The sequence below is a fragment of the Chelonoidis abingdonii genome, chromosome 5 (assembly GCF_003597395.2).
Source record: "Chelonoidis abingdonii isolate Lonesome George chromosome 5, CheloAbing_2.0, whole genome shotgun sequence".
Lineage (NCBI taxonomy): Eukaryota > Metazoa > Chordata > Testudines > Testudinidae > Chelonoidis > Chelonoidis abingdonii.
Genome location: NC_133773.1, coordinates 57,959,964 through 57,983,795, shown reverse-complemented (window position 1 = coordinate 57,983,795; position 23,832 = coordinate 57,959,964). Strand labels below are relative to the sequence as shown.

Sequence of the window (23,832 nt, the reverse complement as noted above, 5' to 3'; positions counted from 1 at the left end):
TGTCAGGCCAAAAGTCTACTGGGAAGCCAGGGAATTCCAAGACTAGCAGACCCCCATCAGCAAGCACCAAAAATTGTTTAGTATTGCCACTGTTTCCCATAAGATCGTAGCCATTTATTATTTACACTTATTACTAGCTGTTATAACATACTTGATAAAAGCTCTTGGCAGGCATAGTGTTTGTAGCCATTGTCACATCTGTCAGGATGGAAAGGATACATAAATTGTTTTTTCCTCTTATATCCGTGTTAAAGGATAACAGATGAAGTTTCTTCCCTCCAGACGGTTATACCATGTTTTATTTCAGCGAAATATATCCAAACTGGCTGGTTTTGAAAACATTCCATTCCATTACAACAACCTTTGCTATAGTAATGGCTCATGCAATGAAGATTTCAAATTGTACAAAAATACTATACTAGAATGCCTGGGATTTTTTGAGGCATGCATAGACTTCTGCACTAAGGGAACTGGTTGGAATATTTTTGTATTGAGTCAGACCTTATCTGAGGTTCAGTAAGGGAGATTATAAAATGACTGCATTGCTTCTGAACCAATACATCCATTGCAGAAATAGAATCAGAATTAAGAGTTACTGTTAGTGCTGATTACAGCATAGAAAATCATGACAAGTAATAGCAGTACTGATGAAGAAAAAAGCATAAGAAGAGTATCAATAACAAAATATTAGAGGGGGAAAGTGACCATAATTGACCTTTATTTAATCACCTAATAAATGTTATGTGTCATTAAGGCCCCACTGCAGCAAAATACTAAGCATATGAGGTGAAATCTTGGCCCCATTGTAGTCAGTGGGAGTTGTGTTACCCCTTGAAATAAATTTTGATTCTAAATTACATGTAATTACATCCTATCAGTTTGAATCCATTCTGCCAAAATATAGAAATTACATTGTACAAAACATACATTATGTAATATATATTATGTGGGTCAGCAAGAGATTTGTGGAATATTTGTGGAATATTCTTCTTGCATTAATCCTGCAAGCACATATGCACATTAATAGCTTGAAACACATGGTTTCAATGTGCCTACTTACATGCTTTACATTACTCACATGCATAAATGTTTTCAGTTCTTTAGGGGTAGGAACTGTATCTTCATACTTGTTTGCACGGTGTCTAGAGGAATGGGGCCTTGATCCTTATTGGGGTCTGCAGGCTCTACCATAAAAAGTACATTAAAAATAATCTCTGTTTGCCTTTTGACTTCTCTCACTTTGCAATTTAGTCCATGTAATTATTCAGCAGGAGCCATGTCATGAAACCCATACTCAGATTTTGCTTAGCTCTTACTCAGGTAGGTCTGTAGGCATGTAGACACTTAACCAATCATTGTAAAAACTGATAGATGAAACTGATATACACCAAATTACTTATGTAGGGACTGGGTGAAAACAGAGTAAGGATCACAAGATTTGGCTCCAGAAAACAGAAAAATATTGAAAATTAAATATTAGAAGTATACTTAGTAAATAAAAGGAGCTTAACTGCTTGCTTGCTCAGTACAGTGAGACAGTTAATGTCCTGTTGATCCATGTTTAGAGGGCATTTCATACTGTGGCAGAGCTCCAACCTTGTTCCCGTGGGTCCCACACTTCCAGGCAGTTTATGCTAGCTTCAGAGGCTCACTGCAACCCTTCACGTAGCCCTTATCTCTCTAGGGCCAGGGATACAGTCTACTGAGTCCTTTTCATCCTAAGCCATCAAGGAGATTGGTGAGAGAACTCCCACAGTCTCTGTTGCTCCTATGGCCTCATACCAAAACAGTTTAGCCTCCTGTCCTGATGGGCCTGTCTTCCCCTCCGAGGAGGTGTTCCTGTAGTGGTGGGTTGGGAGGAATTCGGGCCCACCCTTTACTCCGGGTTCTGGCCCCCAGCTTAGGGACCCTATAGCAGCTGTTGGCAGTCAACCTTTCACTGCCAGAATTGCTACATTTCCCTGGGCCACTTCCCCACAGCTCTCCTGCTTCTTCCTTCTTCACCCTTACCTTAGGGTTCCCTTACCAATGACTTGAGGGTGTCTTCATTGACCAGCCCTTCAGCTGCACTTCCTCTCCTCTGGCTTTCCTCAGCCTGACTGGAGTGAGCCCTTTTATAGTATCAAAAAGGACCTTAATTAGAGTCAGGTGTTCACATTACCTTAATGACCTCACATGACTCTTCGCAGGTTAATTGGAGTCAGGTGTTCTCATTAGCCTGAAGCAGCCCCTGCTCTGGTCAGACAGGGAACAGAAAACTGCTAATCCAGTGGCCAGTATATCTGCCTTCTACTACTTTGTTGTACCGAACCGGCCTGAGTCTATCACAATACATAAGAACGGAGCGAAGCAGGGTCAGGAGGACATATATCACTCCCAACCTTCTGGAAGTCTGAAGAAAAATTGATGCAGCTTTGGGTTGCAGTAATTCTCCTGGAGAGACCTTCTGTTGTGTGGAACCTCTGCTTTAATGGGGTTATAGGAGCGGTTGCAGCAGAAAGCCTCAAAGACAATGTGGAAGCATAGGTCCTCTGTTTTGGTGACGCTCCCTTTGGAAGATCCTGTCACCTCCAAAACGTTTGGAGACCAGCTTCCTTTTCTTCTGTGGGGGGATTCAAACCCCACCGCAAAACAGAAGAAATTAAAGGATGGAATATTTTGGTAAATTTTCCTTCCTGTGATCTTAGCCAATGTTTTTAAATACAGTAGTAATGTGAGCTGCCTTAAAAAAAAAACAACAAAATATAAATTTCTTTGACATCTTTTGTAGTGTTCTTACTGAATTTCAGATTAAAATGCCCATGAAGCACCAGTGTCTTTATTTTTACTGCATAATATGTCTAGAAAAGTATTCTGTTTACTGCCATGTCAGAATTATGTGCTTTTTCTGGAAGTGCATGAGAGGCATTAAATGCACATTGCATTATCTATCTACCAGCACCTATTGTTGGCTCCAGTAAAATATCCTTAGATGCTGCTGCCCAGTCTGAGTCTTAGCCTGTTACTGCAGCACTTGTCAGAAATCATTAGCTAGTGATCTCTTTGACTAATGTTGCGGCTGATTGTCTAAATCATGTTCAAGAACTGTAAATGAGGCAGAAACATCTTTACAGCTCACCAACTGTGAAATGGCTAAGCAGGGTTAGATTGTCAGAAATCAAAATAAATGTATTTCCAATAAAATTTGACAACAATTTAAAGTGCAGGTTTGGAAGCAGAATTGTATTTTAGGTGTTTAAAGTTACAATAGTAGAAATTAGTATCCTCCTGTTATGTTTTTTGCAAGAGAAAATTGATAAAATATTGATAGCAGCAGCAATCTTTTGTTAACATGCATAGTCATTTTTCCAACATAAGTTTTCACCTTAGAGTCTTACTTTTGTGTCCGTTATTACCATATGTTCATATCATAGAATCATAGGACTGGAAGGGATCTCAAAAGTTCTTCTAATCCAGTCCCCTGCACTCAAGGGGTATTATCTTCTAGTCCATCTGTGACAGGTGTTTATCCAACCTGCTCTTTAAAATCTCCAATGATGAAGATTCCATAATCTCCCTAGGCAATTTATTCCAGTGCTTAACTACCTGACCGTTAAGAAGCTTTTCCTAATGTCCGACCAAAACTTCCCTTTCTGCTTCTTGTCCTGTCCTCAGAGGTTAATGAGAACGATTTTTCTTTCTTCTCCTTGTAGCAATCTTTTATGTACTTGAAAACTGTTATCATGTCTGCTCACAGTCTTCTCTTCTCCAGACTAAACAAACCCAGTTTTTTCACTCTTTTCTCATAGGTCATGTTTTCTAGACCTTTAATCATTTTTGTTGCTCTCCTCTGGTCTTTCTCCAGTTTGTCCACATTTCCTGAAATGTGGTGCCCAGAGCTGGACACAATATTCCAGTTGAGGTCACATCAGCAGAGAGTAGAGTAGAAGAATTACTTCTTGTCTTGTGTACAACACTCCTGCTAATACATCCCAGAATGATATTCACTTTTTTTGCAATAGTGTTACATTATTGACTCCTAGATAGCTTGTGATCCATATGACCCCCAGGTCCCTTTCTGCAGTACTCCTTCCTAGGCAGTCATTTCCCATTTTATATATGTGCAATTGATTGTTCCTTCCTAAGTGGAGTATTTTGCATTTGTTCTTACTAAATTTCATCCTGTTCAGATCATTTCTCTTGATCATCCTCCAAAGCACTTGTAGCCCCTCCCAGCTTGGTATCGTCCACAAGCTATATATGTGTACCCTCTGTGCCATTATCTAAATCAGTGGTCTCCAAAGTGGGGTACGCAAGAGGATCCTTGGGGGTGCACGGCAGGAGGAGTGGTTGTTTTTGGTTGTTTTTTTTTTTTTTTTTGCTTCGGCAGTTCAGGCGGGAGTCTAAGCGACTTTTTTTTTTTTATTATTTTTCGCTTTGGCAAAAATGATAGAGCCAGCGTGACAGGGGGTGCGTGAGCAAAAAAATTTTACTGATAGGGGTGCACAATCAAAAAAGTTTGGAAACCACTGATCTAAATCATTGATGAAGATATTGAACAGAACTGGACCCAGGACCAGTCCCTGCAGGACCCCACTTGATATGCTCTTGACTGTGAATCACTGATAACTAGTCTCTGGGAGTGGTTTACAAACTAGGTGTGCATCCACCTTATAGTAGCTCCATCTAGGTTGTATTTCCCTAGTTTGTTTACGAGAAGGTCATGCAAAACCATATCAAAAACCTTAGTAAAGTCAAGATATACCACATCTACTGCTTTCCCCCATCCACAAGGTTTGCTATCCTGTCAAAGAAAGCTATCAGGTTGGTTTGACATGATTTGTTCTTGACAAATCCATGCTGACTTGTACTTATCACCTTATTATCTTCTAGGTGTTTGCAAATTGATTGCTTAATTATTTTCTCCATTATCCTTCCGGGTACTGAAATTAAGCTGACTGGTCTATAATTCCCCAGGTTATCCTTACTCCCCTTTTTATAGATTGGCACTATATTTGCCCCTTTCTAGTCCTTTGGAATCTCACCCATCTTTGATGACTTTTCAGAGATAATCAATAATGGCTCAGATATCTCCTCAGCTCCTTGAGTATTCTAGGATGTATTTCATCAGGCTCAGGTGACTTGAAGATGTCTGACTTGTGTCATTAATTTTTAACTTGTTTTTTCCCAATTTTAGCTTCAGATCCTACTTCATTTTCACTGGTGTTCACTGTGTTAGACATCCAATTACTACTAAACTTTTTGGTGAAAACCGGAAAAAAAAAAGTCGTTTAGCACTTCTGCCATTTCCACTTTTTCTATTATTATTTCCCTGCCTCCGTTGAGTAATGGGCCTCCCCTGTCCTTGGTCTTCCTCTTGTGTCTAGAATGTTTTCTTGTTACCCTTTATATCTCCAGCTAGTTTAATCTTGTTTTGTACCTTGGTCTTTCTAATATCATATTCCTACACTGCCTACTTCCTTGTGAGAGGACCATCAAGGTATACCTATTGAGGTATTATGAAAGATTCTCCAGTGTTGCAATGTATTTGTTTTATATTGTTTGGACTCTACTGAAATCAGTGGAGTCACATTGCTGTAAAATTGGAGTAACTCAGCAATGGATCTAGTCCACAGTGCCTGTCTTTATGTACTGTTATTGGGATGAGGAGACCTTCCTCTAGTGTTCCTGAAACATAAGCTCCTAAATGTTCAAAGGATCATGTGGGGTTTTAACCATACAGTTGTCATTGAGGTTAACAGGATTCAAGTGGCTAAAATCATTCAACTTACATGTACTTACAACTTGTAAGTTTAGGAGAGCACATTTTAGTAATATAATACTTTGTAAATAAAATTGGTATGGTTTATTCTCTGAAGCATAAGGGTATGTGTGTGTTGTTTGAACAGTTTCACAGTTTTACTATATTTGGTGCTTTAGACAAGCTTTCATGTTGATTCAGAATTAAAGACAGACAAAAAAGTGATTTAAATGCATTATGTTGATGTGCCTCCCTCTCTCTCAAATGTACAACCATAACTAACTTTTTATTTGGCGAAGGACATAAGGGTGACCACTTCAGCCCTATTTTGAGGATCTATGTGGTATATAGACTGAGCTTGCTTTCTGCACAAAAAAGTGACTTTCAGCCACAACAGACCTGTTAAGACCCAAGGAGAGAGATGTAGTTCTCAGAACCAGCCTTTCTAAACAAAAATGCTGTTCACTCAAATATTCATCCTGTCCTGTGTCTATGTCAAGTGATTATCCTGGTAAGAGTTTGATGTTCACTTGCAGTGTGCTGTTTTAAAAAAATCCTAGCCTTGAGGCTTGACACTTGAGGCAGTGGTGTGGAGGAAATGGTATGGGGAAAAAAAGATCAAGGTCAAAGATAATTTCAAGTTTATGGAAAACACAGGTATGAGTAGGAAACTTTCCCCACCTGTTGTAAGATGCAGTCCACAGGCACTGTGAATGATCAGAACTCATCCTCATTTTGCAATTTGACATTCAAACAAATACGTTAATAAGAAGATAACCTAAAACCAAGTCCAAGTTTTCTTTCCAGATTTGGCTGTTCCTAAGGTGCCTAGATAAGAGCTCTTCATCCCACAGCCTTTCTGTCTCAGACCCAAGATATCTGCCTTTTTATTTCCTCCCACTAGTGTTCTCTCATTGTTTGCAGGGGTTGTGGGTCACATTGACTTTAGCCCTAGTGTGCAAAACAGATTACTAACCCTTTCTTGCCCTGATCCAGTATGGGATTTGTCCACCATATCACAGGAGGCAAAAGAGAGGTCTAAGTTGATAAAGGAAATGTATTTGTGTTTTGAGGCTGCTTTTCTTGCTCAAAGAAAGCACTTAATGTTTTGAGTCATATAATTGCAGGAGGTTGAGATAAAGCCATCAGTATACTTGGTCAGCACAAGCTAAGAAGAAGTTTATGAGAAAATCAGTGCTAAAATTATTATTTTTCTTCCATTAATTTTACTTCATATTTTCTTTTTCAGTGGTTCAAAACAAAGTGAAAATAGTTATATCCTCTTATTTTGAGAACTGTACAATAATTTAATCAGTTCAGCTGCACATAGAATATGAACTCATTCCACAAGATTCCAAAAGTATCAACCTTTATTTGAAAAGATGTTATAATGGACCTAGCAACATCAAGTTCTTGCATTTCAATAGTCTGCCTTCCTCAGAACCTTTTGTACAAAGCAAATTTTTAAAAACCCACTTTAAACCCCTCCAATAACTCTAAACCTCATAAACCTACCTTCTGCTCTTTTGTTTTGTCAGCAGGAAATACATCAATCAAACTTATGCAGGTACCAAATAAACCTCTGTAATGTACATTAGCAGTATAGATTATCCTGTCTAGTCCACTTTGTTATATCATGTATATATAAATATATATGTAAAAAACAAAAAATGTGAGAAAATAGAATGTGCTTGCATTTTCCTTGCAAAGGAAATTACCAGAAGTCATGCTAAGTAGTATGCAATGCATAGTATTTTATCATAAAATGCATTTTTATTTCATGCTCTCAAGTAAAAATAAAATAAAATCCATTTCTTTGCTGTGCTAGTAGTAGTTGACTAAATTCTGTGGGTATTTCAGCGTTGCAGCAGATGTACAGTTACTGAATGGCCTTCCAACCCTATTGACTTATCTCCTCCATGACTGTTGTGATTTCATAGCCGCTGAACATCCTCTTCTAGACATCCATGTCCTCAGCACAGATCGGCCAAGAAGGAGTGTAGCTAGCAGCAGAATTATTTTCTTGACCTGATTCCTACAAATAAGCTACTAAGTGACAGATAAATTGTATAAGGAAAGATAGCATGAATTTCTCTAGGTCTGAGCAGACGTGCACACATTTAAAAATGATGAGAACATTGTTCCCTCCTCCAAATGCCTACCCCAGCTCCTTTGTTAATGTTTGACCCTTCCTTGCGCTTGCCCACTATCAGCAGCCAACTGGCTTTCCCAACCCTGGCTCAGTCCTTTCCCCTTCATCCTCTGCTTGACTCATCAGTGTCTTCTCCAAGCTATGGCACCTCAGTAATCACTACATTCAGCTGCAAGTCCCCTCACTGGTGCGATCCCACCAGGCTCTAACCAGCTACATTCTCCTGACAACACCACCACCCCACTTTATCAACATCTCTCACATCCTACATGTTTTATTAACTTACTATAACCTAACTAAAATACTGGCCCCCTTGCAGAGGTATATAAGGGCTGGATTAAGGCGGTGTGCGCTATAGGCACACCATAATATGGACTGCCCTGTGGCATGGGTCAGTCACATGGGAACCCCTTCACTTTCTAGGCGAGACAACAGGGATTCCCCAGTATTTACCCCAGCAGTCAGAGGGTATCTGGGTAGGTGGATGGGTCAGGACTGCTGCAGTGATATTTTCTTGCTACAAATACTCTCCTGGGTGGTGTTGGCAGGACACCTTCCACCAAAAAAGTAGTTCTTGGAGTTAACACCCTGTTGTGAGATGCAGGAGGCTCTTCTTCTCAGAGCTGGTTGTTTCAGGCTAACTGCAGACTCTGGCATTGGTAACACTTGAGTCATGTTTTCAAGCTTGTCTTTACACCCATGAAGGCCACATGCTTTTTTCTAAAATAAAAGTTACAATTTTGATGTAATCATATGACTCCAGGACCTGGGGTTCTGGCATGAGTCTATAGTGTCTATATCTTAATCTGTCTCTTTAGGTACATAGTACCTCCTAATGTTTTCCCTCCCCAGCAGCTGTTAGTGAAACTTTGACGTTAGATGAGGCTCTCAGGCTCCATTCACAAATTCTGCTTGAGTGAACACTGGGCACACAGAGTACAGGGACAATTCCACATCTTTCCTTTCCTTTGAGGATTCACTTCATTATATGGTAGGTCTGCAATGGCTGAAGTTGGGGAAACAGTCCAAGGTGAAGCCATACAGTATATCTTGGCTGTTCCCCTCTTCACATTCATGATTTATTTGGTTTATTTTTCTGCAGATCTTTTATGTGCAATTTGAGATTGCATTCACAGATATCGATCTCTTAAGCATCCTGTTTTGTGCAAGAGTTACAATAGAGTAGGCCATATTCATCGCACTAGGGCAGGCATACTTCTCAACTTGCCAAGTCCCAAATATGGGACACAGTGGGCAAGATCCTCAGCTGGTACCAATCAGCTTCAGTGGACCTATGTCACCAGCTGAGGCTTTGGCTCAGTATGGGACCTTGACCCAAAATGAGGGACACAAAAAAACTTATTCAGACAGGAAAATTAACATTCTACAGGATTAGTTCCTTTAGTGTAAATAGCTCTTTCTGTAATCTCAGTTGCATGAGTCTTTATTCTGGATAGCTTTAAATAGTTTTCAACAATATAAGTGACAGTGTACCAGATTTGTGTGTAATGTAGGTAACTTTGGGACCAAAATAAGTAACGCCCCTCAAATGGGGGACATTTGAGACTTATGAGTGCCCATTGCACCTCCTTGTACAACCAATGGCTTCAGCAATCCAAGTGGGAAAACCATTCTCTGGGGAGTGCAAGTGAGGTTACCACTTCTGCCTTTTCTAAGGATTTCTTCCTAGGGGGAGCAGCTTTACTTTCTTTTGAGAGTTACCAGGGCTGGCCTTACCATGAGGCAAACTGAGGCAGTTGCCTCCAGTGCCAGACTGTGGGGGGGGGCGCCACTAGGACCCAGAGTGTAGAAAATTGTCTGCTGCTGGTACATCTGCATTCTCTCTGCTGTAGATGCACAGAGATGATAGAGTGCTGTGCTGGAGGAAGGAGGGCACAAGAGACATAACAGGCAAGCAGGAGAAAAGGTGAGAGGGAATAACAGAAAGCAACAGGAGCTGCAGGGAGAGAGAGGAGGAGGAGGAGCATCTTATGTACCTCTCTAGCACCCCCAGGAGCCTGGACTGATTAACACCAGCTTTTCAGGGAGCTTCCTGTTTCCTGCTGCTTCCCTGAACCCACTTGAGGAGAACAGGCAGTCAACTGAAGTAGTAGGAGCCAGTTAGGCCCTTAAGATGCTGATATCTTCCCTCACTCAGGCCCTGCTACCAGCCTGCTAATTTGTCCCCTTCAATTGAGTGACGAGAGCCACTGTAGCTGGCACAGAACAGCAGTCATGAGTGAAAGAAGAAAACTACCCTCTGGGGCAGCATTCAGAAAAAGAAAGAAAGCAAAGGAAGCTTTTCTATCTAAGCAGGAAGGAGCTCTTCTGAGATACATAGACACAGATGTTCACGGTGAGCCTTCTGGCCCCAGTGAGGATGTGAGTGATGAGGAGATGCCTGATCTTCAAGTTAATCAGAGTGCAGGTGACCTGGCAGCTACTGCAGCATCCATATCTCCATCTCAAATGGATGTAACCATGCACATTCCTGAAGAAAAGTGTAGATCAGAAAAGAGTGTGGTGGAGGTGCAAGAAACAGCTGCTGCTGAGTTTAGTTCCTAAAGTCTAGATGATCCAGGACTGTGGACCCACTTGAGCAGTAGCCTGAGGGACTTCCTTGTACTGCATGGACCACGGCAAGTGAAAAACTTTATGTTCCCCAAAAGACAATGAAAATAGACGTTTCCATCCAACACATTACTGGTGTGAAATCCACAATGGTAACAAAGTGGAGAAGGCCATGGCTTATGTACTCAAAAACCCAGAAAGCTGCATATGGTTTTTGTTGCAAACTCTTCCAGTCTAATGTTCCAGCCACATTGGGTTCTACAGGAACAAAGGACTGGAAATATCTGGCTAGAAATCTGGCATGCCATGAAAAGGCAGCAAATCACCAGAAAGCATTCCACAGGTGGAAAGCGCTTGAGATAAGACTAAGGTTAAAAGCCACCATACATGATCAGCATCAAGAGAAGATTGCATCTCTTTACTGTAAAGTCTCTTTACTGGCAAAATGTTCTGAAAAGACTCATTGCCATTGTGAGAGTGCTTGCTACCCAAAACCTAGCATTGTGTGGCGCTTCAGATCAGCTGTATGTGCCAAACAATGGAAACTTCCTTAAAATTGTGGAGCTGATGGCTGAGTTTGATGCTGTACTCCAGGAGCATCTAAGAAGAGTCACCACCCAAGAAATGAACACACACTACTACCTTGGAAAAACAATTCAAAATGAGATCATACAGTTACTGGCAACAAAAGTCAAACAGAAGACTGTGGCAGATCTGAAGTCAGCAAGATATTACTCTGTTATTCTGGACTGCACACCTGATATCAGCCATATGGAACAAATTTCTTTAATGGTGCGTTTTGTAACAACAACAGAACCTAGTGAAAATGTCCCTACAATGGTGTCTGTCAGAGAGCATTTTCTAGAATTTATTAATGTTGATGATACTACAGGAGCTGGTATGATAAATGTGCTTCTTAAAAAGCTGGAAGATACGGGAATTGCGATAGCTGACATGAAAGATCAGGTCTACGATAATGATGCCAACATGAGAGGAAAGAACAGAGGAGTACAGACACGGATCCGAGAGTTAAACCCTTGTGCTTTTTTAGTCCCATGCAGTTCTCGTTCATTGAACTTGGTGGTCAGTGATGCAGCATCAGCTTCTAGTGAGGTGCTGAAATTTTTAATGTAATTCAAAGCATCTATGTATTTTTCTCTGTATCAACTCATTGATGGCAAATTTTGAAGCAACATCTGGGAACATCCTCTCTGACACTGAAACTACTGAGTGCTATACAATGGGAAAGTAGAGTGGAGGCAATAAAGCCTATCAAACACCAAATTGGGAAGATAGATGATGCCATCGTTGCCATTATGAAGGATAATGCTATGACAGGTACTGTTCGTGGAAGAACAGTAGCAGAGGGAAATGGAGTCAGCAGAAACATACATAACGTCAAATTTCTGTGTGGCTTAGTGTTGTGGCATGACATACTGTTTAAAATAAATGTTGTTGTAAGAAGGGGCCTCCAAGGTGTTAACCTTGATATATCTGGAGCAATAGAACAACTGGACAAAGCAAAGTCATACCTAGAGTCTTACAGGTCAGATGAGGGATTTCAAAACATTCTGAAGAGTGCACAGAAGTTGGCAGAGGAACTTCACACTGAAGCTATTTTCCCACCCATTCAAGAACACAAGAGTCACCAAAAAAGAAGACATTTTGATTACAAGGACAGGATAATCCCATAAGAGACCCCAAAAACAATTTAAAGTTGAAATCTTTAACCAGGTGCTAGATTGTGAAATACAGTCAGTTGTAGAACGTTTCATGCAACTCAAGGAACACAGCAGTATATTTGGGATGTTGTATGATATTCCCAAACTCCTCACTATACCTGAAGAAGACCTATACCAGCAATGCAAGACAATAGAGACAGTATTGACACATGATGACATGTGAGTGATTTAGGTGATGAACTGAAAGCCCTTTCAGATACATTTCCGCAGGATCAACTCCAAAGGCTTTTCTGGAATATATGTGCACAAATAAAATGACCACCCTTTTTCCAAATGCTTTTGTTGCTCTGTGCATACTTCTAACACTTCCTGTAACAGTTGCCAGTGGAGAACACAGCTTCTCCAAGCTAAAGTTAATAAAAACACGTCTACACTCCACAATGACACAGGAGAGGCTGGTTGGCCTTGCAGCCATCTCAGTAGAGTATGAGCTGGCCCAGACTGTAAGCAATTCAAATCTTTGCAATCAAGAAGGCACGGAAAGTACCACTTTCATTATTCAAACAAATAAAAATGCCAGTGTTTACTATGCAGACAAGAAAAGTTACATATTTAATTGAAATTTTTGAACAAGGCATTTTAAGTTGTTTGTTCTCCTTTACTGGGGTAGGTAGCAGAGCAGTACCATGAGAGGAGTAGAACAGGAAGAAGGCAGAATTGAGACCTTTCAAAGTTTTGGTCCAAGCGAAGGGGCATGGGGGCGTCCTTTGAACTCCCTGCCTCAAGTGCCAAAATGTTGTGGACCAGCCCTGACAGAACCCCAGAATTCTTTAATTCTGCACCATTGAAGACTTTAATTTGAGCAAGCACTGAGTCGAGAGAGTTCCAAGCTGGTGCTACGAGCCTTATGACCAGTGTCATCTGTTCTCTTTTTGACATCTCATTTGCTTCAATGCTTCAATTCACAGTTCCCTTCAAAACACAGGAAGTAATACTGCTGAATATGAAGAATGAAGCTCTGTTTATGAGGTACTGAAGAGGAAATAGTGCAGAATACACATTGGCAAATGTTGCTTTCCAGTGCATGCATAGTTTAGATGACTCAAAAATAGAATGAGAATCCACTGAGAGTTGAATCAACTACCCCTTCTCAGGCCTATACCAGACATGCACAGTAGACAACAAGGAATCTGAGTGGTAGAAACAGCAATAGAAGTGCTGAAATCCATGCTCACTGATGCTTGGCACACAGATGTTCTTCTTCTTTGAACCCTCTACTTTACCAGATGATAGGGTGACCATGTCTCAATTTTATAGGGACAGTCCTGATATTTGGGGCTTTTTCTTATATAGGCTCCTATTACCCCCGACCCTCTGTCCCAATTTTTCGCACTTGCTGTCTGGTCACCCTACCAGATGAAGAGAGATGAACTCTTAATACAAAGTGCCCTTTCTTTCCCCACAACATAAACTGCCCTAGACAGGCATTGTGGGGTAGGTAAGGTGCTGTCATATGTCCCTTTACACCTCCCATCCTCCTTCAGTCTGGTAAATGACATTCACTAATCCTTTCTTGGAAATGTGCAAAAAGGATTTCCATAGATAGTCTTTGGAGATTTCCTGTGTCCTCATGTGTGTAATAGGTTGGGTCAAGGAACAAAGAGGGAGGGAGGAAAGAATGGGATTTCATTTTATATGCCTTCCCTCCTCATCCCCATTGGAAAAAAATGGATGAAAAAGGGGAAATTATGCAATATAGACAATGTCAGTGTTAAATTAAATTAAGATCGTATGTTTCTTGGTGGCAGCTGTAATCCTTTGATTATAGAAAAGGTCATGTTAATGGAGTACATTCCAAACAAGTATTAACAAATTGCTTGTGTGCTGGAATAATTAGTAGTGCATGTAATGAAATGATCTACAATATTCTTTTTTGATTAACCCTAGCTTAAATATACAGCCTACAATTTATTCAATTTCCTTTATGCCTCAGAACTGTACCAAAAGCAGAGTTCTCATCATTAGTGTTTTAAAGAAAGAAAATGTGCATTTCAGTGTATCATATCAAAATATATCACATATGAATGCAGAATTCTGTCTTAAAATATTGACTCATAGATTTCTTTAAAAATATGCACAGCTCCTAAAATCTATTAAATTATATATAAGCAAATTATTTTGTAAATCACATATTTGTTTGGTTTTCTGTAGTGCCAAAAGAGTGATTTAAGGAAATTGGACATCCTTATGTTTATTACTTGTAATTGTTGCATATACAAAAAATGAAATAAAAATGACATGTTAGCTCCTTGTATGGACAGATTGATTCTAAATCAAAAGCAGTAATGTTTGACGTTATGTTTTTATTGTTTGTTTTTTCCTGCCTCACAGACTCTGAACACCTACAAAGAAATCTCCAAAGAACTGTGTGATATTGTTGGCCTAGGCAGAGCATATCAAGCTATAGCCAAGGTCCTGGTAAGGTAGGTTAGCACATCCTTGTCTTGTTGTCAGTGCAAACTCATTCAACTGTGAAAGACTTAAATTGTTAGAGGTCTGTCGGTTCCCATTACTGACTGCTTAAATTTTAAGCAGTGCCCTTCTTCCAGTAAGTGACCCTTTCATCCTAAGTTATTTTAAACCAGCACAGTTTTTTAAAAGTGCATGATCAAAGCTTTTCCTGTCTTTGTTTGTTTGTTTTGTTTTGTTTTGTTTTTATATTTTCAAAAAGTTAGGAAAAGACCTTGCTCAAAGATAGAAATTCAGTCATATTTTACAGGTTAAAAAGCAGAAAGCCTAGAAAAGTATAGTATGCTCCAGTAAGTGTGCCTCAGTGTAACCTTTCAAGATCTCTTCTTAATAGAAATTTCCATTTATTGTTCTACCTCACTTTTTCCATTGAGACATTTGTGTTTTGAGCACAATTTGTTGCAAATATAATTCTTCTCTGTTGTGTCAGTCCAGCATTTTGAGCCTTTAAAAGCCTCTGCGAGATGGATTAATTTGAAATTAGAACTTTTACAAAAATCATTGATACAAAATAATATAATGCAATCAAATATGATCAATAAAAGCAAGGAAATTCAAAGTCAAAGTTTATAGATTGTCCTTAACTCATTCTGTTGTGCATAGGTATTGCAGGATACATGATGTATACATATTATTCCAAGACTCCAACAATATCTGCACAAATCAGCCTTTATGGGAGAGAGAGCACTTGTACAAGGCAGGGATGGAGAGAGAGGGCTGACCAGATGGACGCAACTTACATTTCCTTTCTCATCCTGGTTGCCATCAAAAGGTCCCAGCTTTGTCTACAATGAGCACTTTCGTAAATTCCCCCATTATTTCTCTATCACCAGTGCTGCACCACCATTGCTAGCAACAATGGGAGAGCTGGATCTGACTGTCTGCTGGTTCTTTTGCCACTGTGCCATCTAAATCTGCTTTGAGCAGGGGAAAACTTGCTATCTGACTTACATCAGCCAGGCTTATCTCAAGCAGTCCCTTTACTGCCAAGAACCCTATTTAGAGCTGGGCTCTGAGGCAGAGGAGAGGAGAGAGTATCATCCTGTGGCTCCATGGAGGCAATACACTTGGAGAACAGAATTACTGCTGAGTAACTCCTTTATCTTTTTTGTGACGTGATTTAAAAAAAATTAAAGCACCTAAGAAATTTAAGCCCTTAGGTCTCATTTTCAAAAGTGACTTAAGCACTTAGCCTAAGGCCAGGTCTACACTATAAACTTACATCGGTATAACTGCGTTGCTCAGGGGTGTGAAAAATCCACACCCCTGAGCGACACAGTTATACCAACCTAACCCTCGGTGTAGACAGTGCTATGTCAACAGGAGGACTTCTTTCATTGAAATAGCTACCACCTCTTGCAGAGGTAGATTAACTATGCTGATGGGAGAAGCTCTTCCATTGGCATAGTAGTATCTTCACTGAAGCATAACAGGGGCCACAGCTGTACCAGTGCAGCTACCCTGCTGCAGCATTTTAAGTGTAGACCTACCCTTAGTCTCATTGAAAGTCAGTAAGACTTAGACTTCTCAGTCTTTTAGGTTCTTTTGAAAATTTTACCAGTTGTCTCCACAGAGCTCCATTGTAGGAGACCAGCCAGCACTGACTTCCTAACGTGAACTGAGAAGTCCTGCTAACTGAACAGTGACTGAGGCATTGCCTTCCTGAAATCAACATCAGTTCTTAGTGCAGTTTTGAGATACTAGTGACTCATGAAAGTGTGAACTGAATTGCAAGATTTTTAGATAATGGCACACTGCAGATTCTTGCCATTGATGCTCCTACCTCCCTACAATGTACATTGGCCAAACTGGACAGTCTCTATGCAAAAGAATAAATGGACACCAATCTGACATCAGGAATTATAACATTCAAAAACTGGTAGGAGAACACTCTAGGCCACTCTCTTACCACTTCAATAGTTATTTTTCCTCCCTTGATATCCTGCTGTTAATTGATTTATCTCATTAGGCTGACCTCACACTTGGTAAAGCAACCCCCATTCTTTCATGTATTTATACCTGCTTCTGTATTTTTCACTTCATGCATCCGATGAAGTGGGTTCTAGCCCATGAAAGCTTATGCCCAAATAAATTTGTTAGTCTCTAAGGTGCCACAAGGACTCCTCCTTATTTTAAATTGGTTCCATTTGGCCATATAACACCTCCGAGTGGGTGGCTTCTGGACTCTAACAGAATAGCTTTGATCTCTTTGGACAAGCATAAATCTACTTGACCTTAGAAATCTAGCAGCCATACTGTCAGTAGAAGTGACTTAAGATTTGAGAGCATTAGCCTATCCTGCTCAGACAAAGTATCATGACTGGGTAAAGATTAATGAGAGCCAATAGTTCCAAGAACCAGTTTTGCCCAGCCCAGATGATCGTGACTAAGATCACTCTGGATCTGTTTTGTTGAATCTTCCTCAATATTACGAGGATGAAGGGAAATGAAAGACAGGTGTAAAGGAGTGCTTTTCCCAATGTAAAAAGGGGCATGTGATACACATTGTAGGTCCCCGTTCACTCTTACACAGAACTTTGGATGCTTAGTGTTCTGACCTGTGTCTGGATGACCCCACTGGAAAATACTGGATGAGGCAGCGAAGGTTTGAATGATTTCCCATCACGATTCACAACCTTCAGAAAGGCAGATTTCTACCAGCTTAGAAAAATAGTAGGCAAGGTCCTCTGGAAAGACCAATTAAGAAGAAAGGGAGTCATAGTCAACATCAAGCTATTCCGATGCCATGGAAAGATAAAAAGAGCCACAGGAGGTCAGTGTGGCTGCACAAGGAGCTTCTAACTATCTAAAAACCAAAAGGGCTACATACAGGAAATTGAGGAGAGGGTATGTCCTCAAGGAAGTATACATGGGAATAGCAGGAGTGTGTAGGGACAAAATCAGGAAAGCCAAGGCTAGAATGAGTTACAGCTGGCAAGAAATGCTAGAGACAACAAGAAGGGGTTCTTCAAATATGACAGACAAAACAGAAAGATCAAGGATGGTGTGGGTCCACTGCTCAATGGAGAAAGTGAGCTGGTAATGAAAGATGATAGGAAGGCAGAGCTGCTCAATGCCTGCTTTGCTTCAGTCTTCTCCCCCAAAAAATAACAGTACAACTAATGAAGTCAAGGGAAGGAATGCAGTAAATATGAGATAAGTAAAGAACGCATCAGAGATCTTCTGACCAATTTGAATGAATTCAAATCAACAGGGCTGGATGCTATTCACCCAAGGGTACTGAAAAAATTAGCAGAAGAAATCTCAGAACCACTAGCAACAATATTTACAAAGTCATGGATGACAGGAAAGATTCCAGAAGACTGGAAAAGGGCTAACATAGTGCCCATCTTTAAAAAGGGGGGAAAGGAGGAGCCGGGGAAATATAGACAAGTCAGTGTGACTTCAGTACCTAGGAAGCTACTAGAGCAATGTATAAAACATTCAATTTGTGAATACCTGGCAAATGAAGAGGTAATCACTAGTGGCCAACGTAGATTTACCAAGAACAAATTATGCCAAACCAGTTTGATTTCCTTCTTTGACAGGGTAACCGATTTGGGGATGGATAGGGTGAATGTGATGGAGATAATATACTTGGACTTCAGCAAGGCTTTTGACACAGTCCTACATGACATTCTGATAAGTGAGCAGGAGAAATGTGGGCTTAACACTCACATACTTGAAAGGACACCATAAAAAAGATGGAGAAAAGTTCTTTTTGGCTAAAGAGGGCAGGACAAGAGGCAATGGGTTCAAACTACAGCATAACAGATTTAGATTAAATCGCAGGGAAACCTTCCTAACTGTAAGAACAGTAGGATAATGGAACAGTTGTCCTACGGAGGTCATGGAAGCTTTCTCACTGGAGGTTTTCAAAAGGAGGCTGGATCTGGAGGCTTGGATGATTTAGACACAAGAAATCCTGCATCTTGGCAGGGGGTTAGACTAGATGAGCCTTGCGGTCCCTTCTAACCCTATGATTCTAACCTTCAGACCCTGGTGCGGAATAGACAGGGTCACCTCATTTTGAATGCATCACTCCACTAATTGCCTCTTAACACAACAGAGTTGAACAAGCTTCTCTGGTCATTCAGGTAATACATCACAACTGCAGTGTATGTTAGAATCTGCACTGATTGCCCTCTGATCCATGGGGAAAAAAGCCTTTGAGAACCAGCCTGTTGTCCCATATATTTTGCAGTTTTATATGGAGTCTTGGAGATTCTAACCATGCCACTGAAGCTTGATAGGAGGTTTCTAAGCCTATCATTATTTGAGGTGCAGTCTGATATAAGGGGCTCACCTTCAAGATAATCTCTGGTGATGTCCTCTATAGTAAAGAGTGACATGTTGTGGACACTGGGTTTGTACATCAGATTCAGCCACCCTTGCAAGACTTGCTTGAGCAACATCACAAAAGGTTCAGGCCTCCATAATGCCTAAAACTTGCAGAGAAAATTTCATTGGATCATTTAGCCTGAAATGAGAAAACCAGAGTTATGTAGTACCTTTTACTGAAGCAATCATAACTGCCCTATGGAGTCATGAATGCCAATGTTGTAAAAAATATAGGAGAGTAATATCTTAAGAAGCGAACATGTATAGTTATGCAAAGCATGTAGAATTTTTGAAAAATATGCATTTTTGAAAGAACCATAAAACTACAGATGATGGAGATGGATAAGACCTATTTATAACATTATTAGTGCATCTTACTGTCCAGTGCAGGGTTCTTTCTGACAGACTATATTTTAGTGCTTTGTCTGGACTAGTTTTAAATGTTCAAGCTATAGGCTTCCATAATTTCTTTTGGAAGACTATTCTACTGTCTAGTAGCAGAGCTCTTTGGTAGTGTGAGAATTACCTTTTTGTTATTAATCAAATTAATTTTCTTTTGCCTGAGAGAAATTATATGCCCTAGTAATTTTTATATTTTCTGTAAATGGAGCATAAGGTCGTTGATGTGAAATATCCAAAAATGACCAAAAATACATCAAAACATTTCTATTAATTCATGAGATTAAGAAAACCTTTTTACATTTTCTCCTGTCACTGATTCCATTTGCCTTATTACTTTCAGCCTCTAGCCCACAAACTTAGTGGCAGAATCAACAAACCCCTTAGTGGCTGTTTCATCCCTGCTCTATTTGATTTCTCCACTCTGAGTAAATGATTAAGTTTTCATGCATTGGTTCAACCAAAATCTATGTTCACTCAACCACATCCTTTATTGATTACTTCTACTGCAAACAGTAGGCCAAGTGTGATATACATAATTGGACAGTTGTCAGGGGATGTGGGTGTTAACAGTCCTGTTTTCCCAGTTGAAAACTGGAATCACCTTGATACACAAATATTCTGCACTGTTTCATTCTCATCCTTTGGACCGAGGAGTTCTTTTCCTCAGAATATATGTTTTTAACTCTCTAAGGTCTGGTTGAATGGATTTAATGATTATACCATATAATATGGTGTTCAAGTTGCACCTGTGCACTGCATATAGAAAACTAGAAAAACTGGAATTAATATTTGTCTAACACTTTAACCTTGTCCTTTAACTTATATAAATCATGTGCCATGCTTCTGTGTGGAAATGTTTGATTTTCTCCCCTTTGGAACAAAGATAGGTTTCCAAATATGTTTCTAATTCTAAAATTCAGAAACCTTTTGACATTGAGCAAATATTTACAATTCAGTACATTTCATATTATAGTGCTGTTTAAATATGTTCATTTAATAATTTTGATAAATAGAATTCTACTCATTTAAAAATATGTTCTTTACTGTAACATAACACTTGAACATTTTAAGCACCCTGTTAAATTCTGGATGTTTTGGCAGCCTATTGCAATAGTGCAGCTGATTCCACTTAAGTAGAGGTGGTCACAGCAAAGCTGAAGATTTGCGTCAAAGCTTCACTGTTTTTTCCCGGTCAGGGGCAGGAACTTCACCGTTCTGATTACTCTGTTTGCATATGCCAATTAAGGAACCATAGCAGATATAGCACCATCAAATTCTGGAAACATGTATCCCTAATATGGTTTATATTAAAAGGATTAGTTTAAATAAGCCTCAGTCAGTCATTTGTTGCAGGAATATAATTTAAAGGTGTTTTAAAATAGTAGGAATTTTTCGTCACTTACAGGAACTTAAATTTGTGAGGTTCTAAATTAGGACTGGATGTTTTTTGGCTCGCTTGGTGACTTGACATATAGCAAGCTGCACTACTACATTAGAGACTCAGGTTCATGGCTTATATTGAGGTCAGCTGCAGTGACAGTCAGCCTTAAAGAGAAAAAGAGTGCAGTGCTTCACTCGTAAGCAAACTCGAGCATCTGGCCTAGACGGCAGAGGTACTATATTGTTAACATGGCCAGCTTTATTAAAAATGATATGTGCAAATATTATTGTCAAAGTCGTTAGCCAATTTTCATCCTAGATTGGGAGTAACCTCAAGTAGCCTGAATCTCAGTGGGAATTGGAGGTGACACCTGCAATCCACAGTTTATAGGGTAGCCTGTATGACTGCAGCAACCGTTGGTCTGTGCAGCCAAACAGTGGCATTACATCCCGAAGGAGGCTACCAGCTCTATGGTCTACAATGTTAGTGTCATTATATTGCTGCTGCTGTACAAGAAGAGAGAGGATTCTAAAACAAAAAGTGGCATTCATGAGTGATGGGGGCAGAAAAACATAAAAGCAAGATTCTCACTGACAAACTAATATGCTTAGTTCCCTCCCTCAGCATGTTCTCTCAATTTGGTCACTAGGCGAGGTCTGACCTGTCTACAAAATTATGTGACCAGATTCTGATCAAATAAAATATCATTTTAGAGTACTGGAAACTCAGAGAAGCATTGTAAATAATAACCTACCTATTTTGTTCCTTCTTGGTACTAAAAATAACACAACAATATACTGGAAATTTAGTAAATGTATTTTTTTCTTATGGTGTACAGAGGACCTAATTCTGCCCCTTGTTCACTACAATTGGTTAATAACATAGTAAAAACATCCTGATTGATTAATAACTTATATTGGTTAATAATTAAATCACACAGTGTTTTAATATCATGTGCTGCAAAGAGCTGCAGGAGACACAGTAAAGAGCAACTTGCAGCTCACAAGTCTCAATATGAGTATCACTGCCCTACATGCTTCCATGGAGGCAGCAGATAGGCGAATGAGGACAGAATTTGATTCCAAATTTCACCCCAATGCAAGTTAGTAAATACAGTTTCTAGACTTCTGTACTTCAAAATAAGTCTGCTAAGGGAGGCAATGACAGATTATCAGCTATAGTCTATTGCAGTGCATGGAGAAACAACCTCAACAAAAATTTAATTGCAACCTTTGTCATTTGTTTTAGTCAAGTAAAAGTGACTGAGGCTATTGAGTACTTGGAAAAGTTTGTGACAGTTGCCAAGAGTGCTCAGCTAAGCCGAAGTCTAGTGGATGCATGCATATTCCTTGGAGATATTTACAATGAAAGAGTAAGTATTAATTATAATGATGATGCCCTACAATTGATTGTAATTTAGGGTCAAAATCTGTGTTATTGTATGAGACTGTCCCATCAGAATCTGATGAATGTATTGATTCATATAGGAATTTTTCCTATATTGCCAAATGACTAGTGTGATACAGCATGGCCAGAGGACAGCAGGAGAGGGTTAGAAGGGACCCTTATTTCCTGTAAGGGGAAGAAAGTTTGCTATAGATTAATTAGATCACCTGAAGCCAGTTAGAGCACCGGAAGCCAGTCACATGATAAAAACCCCTGCTTCAATCAGACAGTGTGGGAGTTGGAGAAGAGAACATTTGAAGGAGTTGGAGCAGATCCCTCCCTCTCCACTCCCCTCCTCTAGGACACTAGTGGGGCAGTTAACATTCCACTGCAGGGGCAAGAAACGGTGCCCTGAACCCTCCCCAAAGAAGAGAAAGTGCGAGACCCATCAAAATAGTGCCGGCAATTTGCCACAAGTGGTGTCAGGGGTGAGATTTGCACGCTGGGGACTTAAATCACGGTTAGACAAAACCCTCCCATCCTTAAGATGGACAACATAGTCAAGGCCCTAATAAAAGCCACCGCAGCCCAGCAGGGGGCTACCCGGGTCCAAGCAACTGCCCAACAGGAGGTAACTCGGATGCAGCAGGAAACTAATCATTTGTTGATGAGTCAGGCTGCCCAGGACCGAGCCCTGCTGAAAGACCTGGTGAACCAGATGAAGGCCCCTATGGACTGAACTGCAGCTGTGAAGGGACTCGGACCATACGGGCCAGCCATTGCCTACAGAAAATGACACGGGAGGATGATGTGGATGCATACCTCCTGGCTTTTGAAAGAGCAGCCCTGCGGGAGGCCTGGCCCCAAGATCAGTGGTCTAGTATCCTCACCCCATTCCTGTGTGGGGAACCCCAGAAGGTCTACTACGATATGGCCGCAGAGACCGCAGCAGATTACTCCCAGCTGAAGGCAGAGATCCTGGCCAGATCTGGAGTAACGACAGCATTGCGAGCCCAGAGGTTCCATGAGTGGCAGTATATGGAGGACAAGACACCCTGATCACAATTGTTTGACCTGATTCACCTGACCCAGAAATGGCTGTGCCCTGAGGCCCTCAGCTCTGAGAAGATGATGAAGCTCCTGGTACTAGACCAGTATATGAGGGGGCTACCACCAGGCCTCCGGGCTTGGGTTGGCCAGAATGACCCCTCCACCTGTGATGAGTTGGTCTCCCTTGTGGAAAGAAGGCTGGCAGCCCGTGAACTGTTCCAGACCCCAGGCGGGGAGATACGGCAAACTAGGAAGCCAACCCCAAACCCAGGGCCCCGGACTGTTGAGAACTACAGGAGACCTGTAACAGGGAGGAAAGACACTGAGGAATGGCCCGAAGCCAAGAAAGGACCTAGAGGTTTGAGAAGAGAGGTGGGGGCCAGCCAAATAGTCTCAGGCAGAGGGTGACAACCAGAATAAGGGGGCAGTGTTATGAGTGTGGGGAATTGGAGCATATAGCAGCCCAATGCCCCAACAGGGAAGAGCCTATGCAGTGTAATCTGGGGGATTACGGGGAGCAATGTGGCCTAATTGGCCTGGCAGAGATCACAATGACCTCATATGGGTATACAAAATCAGTAAAAATGAATGGTATTAA

At 40.6% G+C, this 23,832-nt stretch overlaps 1 protein-coding gene across 2 annotated transcripts in view; it reads left to right on the top strand.

Annotated features, from left to right (window-relative positions):
• The window catches only part of TTC29 (tetratricopeptide repeat domain 29), a 184,663-nt gene that overhangs the window by 77,662 nt on the left and 83,169 nt on the right, over positions 1-23,832 (top strand). For both annotated transcript variants that reach the window (XM_032764895.2, XM_075066780.1), the window contains exons 9-10: positions 14,537-14,628; positions 22,047-22,170. In XM_032764895.2, coding sequence (XP_032620786.1) covers positions 14,537-14,628; positions 22,047-22,170 — 216 coding nt within the window. The remainder of the gene's footprint in view (positions 1-14,536; positions 14,629-22,046; positions 22,171-23,832) is intronic.